General features: G+C 41.4%; 1 protein-coding gene across 2 annotated transcripts; it reads left to right on the top strand.

Moving 5' to 3' along the window:
• Positions 1-343: 343 nt before the first annotated feature.
• Positions 344-1,741, top strand: LOC108135903. Of its 2 annotated transcripts, none has more exons than XM_041710491.1 (2): positions 344-1,035; positions 1,234-1,330. In XM_041710491.1, exons 1-2 carry the CDS (start codon positions 651-653, stop codon positions 1,311-1,313), a joined length of 465 nt encoding a protein of 154 aa, XP_041566425.1. In that variant the 5' UTR covers positions 344-650; the 3' UTR covers positions 1,314-1,330. The 2 variants fall into 2 exon arrangements, with proteins under 2 accessions (XP_041566425.1, XP_017112310.1); XM_017256821.2 differs by having other exon boundaries at positions 361-1,031; positions 1,234-1,741.
• Positions 1,742-1,970: the final 229 nt, after the last annotated feature.

Raw genomic sequence — 1,970 nt, 5'->3', positions numbered from 1 at the left:
AGGGCCTATTATCATCGTCTTGGGCATATACGAAAAAGTGTTTTTACGATCGAGCACACACTTTTATGGCAAATGTGCAGGATGTCGCATTTTTATGGCACTTTCACCTTCGACCTCATCTGCAGATTCCCACCAAGGCGCCATTAAATATATGTAGACACAATATATATATAGATAGATCTATATATATATATATATATATATATAGTTCCCAGAAGCACTTGAGATAATGCAGTTATCGGGCGTAACTATCGCTTCAGGTAGACATGAAACGCCATTCGCATCCTGAAGTTGTTTTAGTTTTCAAGAACATATTTCAGATGCCCTACAGGAAATAAAATTGTAAGTCATGAAATCTTAAATATGTTGTAGCTTACCTCTGACAGCCATAAAAAGCATTTTCTGACACTGAATTCCTCTAGCAAATAAATGTACTTTGAGTCATTACATACTGCGACAGTTGGTCTATTTTAATTTAATTAGATTCTGTGTAAAAAAGTGTAAAGTGTTCGACCTCAAGTACAAAAATTCCCTTTTTAAACTTTAGGTTTTTCTTTTACTTTTTTTCACTCACACACCTTTGTAATTACCGCCACCACAATCACTACAAATTGTTAGGCATTTATTTTGCCAAATTCCAACCTACCGAAATGTTCGAGCTTCGGCATATCAGCTTCTGGATGCGTCGAATAATACGTCATTTGTTTCACCGCGACGATGCCGTGTACTCGATCTGGAACTTTCCCACTCGCTGCTGGAATCAGTCCATAGGGCTGCTCCATTCGTGCTGCCTTTGCCGCACAGAATGGTTCCCGGTCATCTTTTGGCCGGTGGTGCTGCTCAGCCTCTGCGGAGCGGGATCCAATTGCTACGAGCTGATGCAGGTGTGGAGCTGTCCCTGCTGGCAGATGAACATGTGGCGCCAGCGGCACTTCTACGTCCTCAACGACTGTGCGCTGCGCAAGGCGAGACTTGTGGGCTCCAGTTTTAGCCTGATCGCGTGGCTTATGCTCGTCTACGGCATCTTGAGGGTAGGTACGCGTATTCATCAGCATTACAGATTTATTGCTAGATTATATAACCTAAGAGTTCCCTAAAGTTATTTAAGTTGTCTTTAAATAAATTATATATTATTATATATACATGGGATTTTTCAGTCACTTGACTTGCCTTCAATGGAACCGCGAATTCTTCAGCCTCACCTTATCTATGTATTTTTTTTCGACTCTCCAGGTTTCCCCCAGCGCAATTTCGCCCTGGATCCTGGTGACCAGCATTGTCCTGACCGTGGATTGGTTGATGTGGTCCTTTGACGTGATCACCGGTCGACTGTCCATAAACCTGCATACGGTGCTGTCGCATGTGCTGCACGTGTTCTTTTTGGGCATGGTGTGCTGTGTGAAGAACGTGTTCGAGGTGGCGCTCGACGATCACAGGGAGCACTCGCTCCGGATCATTTGAGGACGGGGGACGCTGGCCACCGAATGTCATCATTAAGTAAAGGTGCAGGACCGGCATAATTGCATCCCAGCCAGCATTAAGCCCAATTAAGTTGGCGCTGGCACGCACACCATCTCGCCCTAATCAGAGTCTATAATGCCCTCTTCATTCTTTTCCCTTCGCCTGTGCAAATACTCTTTCGTCCAGAAAAAGATAATTATATATATATTTTTTATATGTTTTTAAACCTAGGTATTGTAATAAAAACTCTTTACTGAAATTTATACAAATTAATAAGCTGTCAAATTGTTGCCAATGGAAAGTGTTAAAGGTAATAACATTAATAAATTCAATTTCCTAATATAATAATAATTCACGACCAATATTTATACTAATGAAACAGCGAATTCTTTAGTTGACCCAAGTGAAACCACGAATTCATAAGCATTACATGATCTGCACATCTGATAGAAGATGAAGCGTTTCTATAAAGTTCCGAATATATACCCACATTTGTGCCATCAGCACAT

The sequence above is a fragment of the Drosophila elegans genome, unplaced genomic scaffold, assembly GCF_018152505.1.
Source record: "Drosophila elegans isolate 14027-0461.03 unplaced genomic scaffold, ASM1815250v1 contig_149, whole genome shotgun sequence".
Taxonomy (NCBI): Eukaryota; Metazoa; Arthropoda; class Insecta; order Diptera; family Drosophilidae; genus Drosophila; species Drosophila elegans.
Note: the sequence above shows the minus strand (reverse complement) of the source record. Positions and strands in the feature narration are given on the sequence as shown.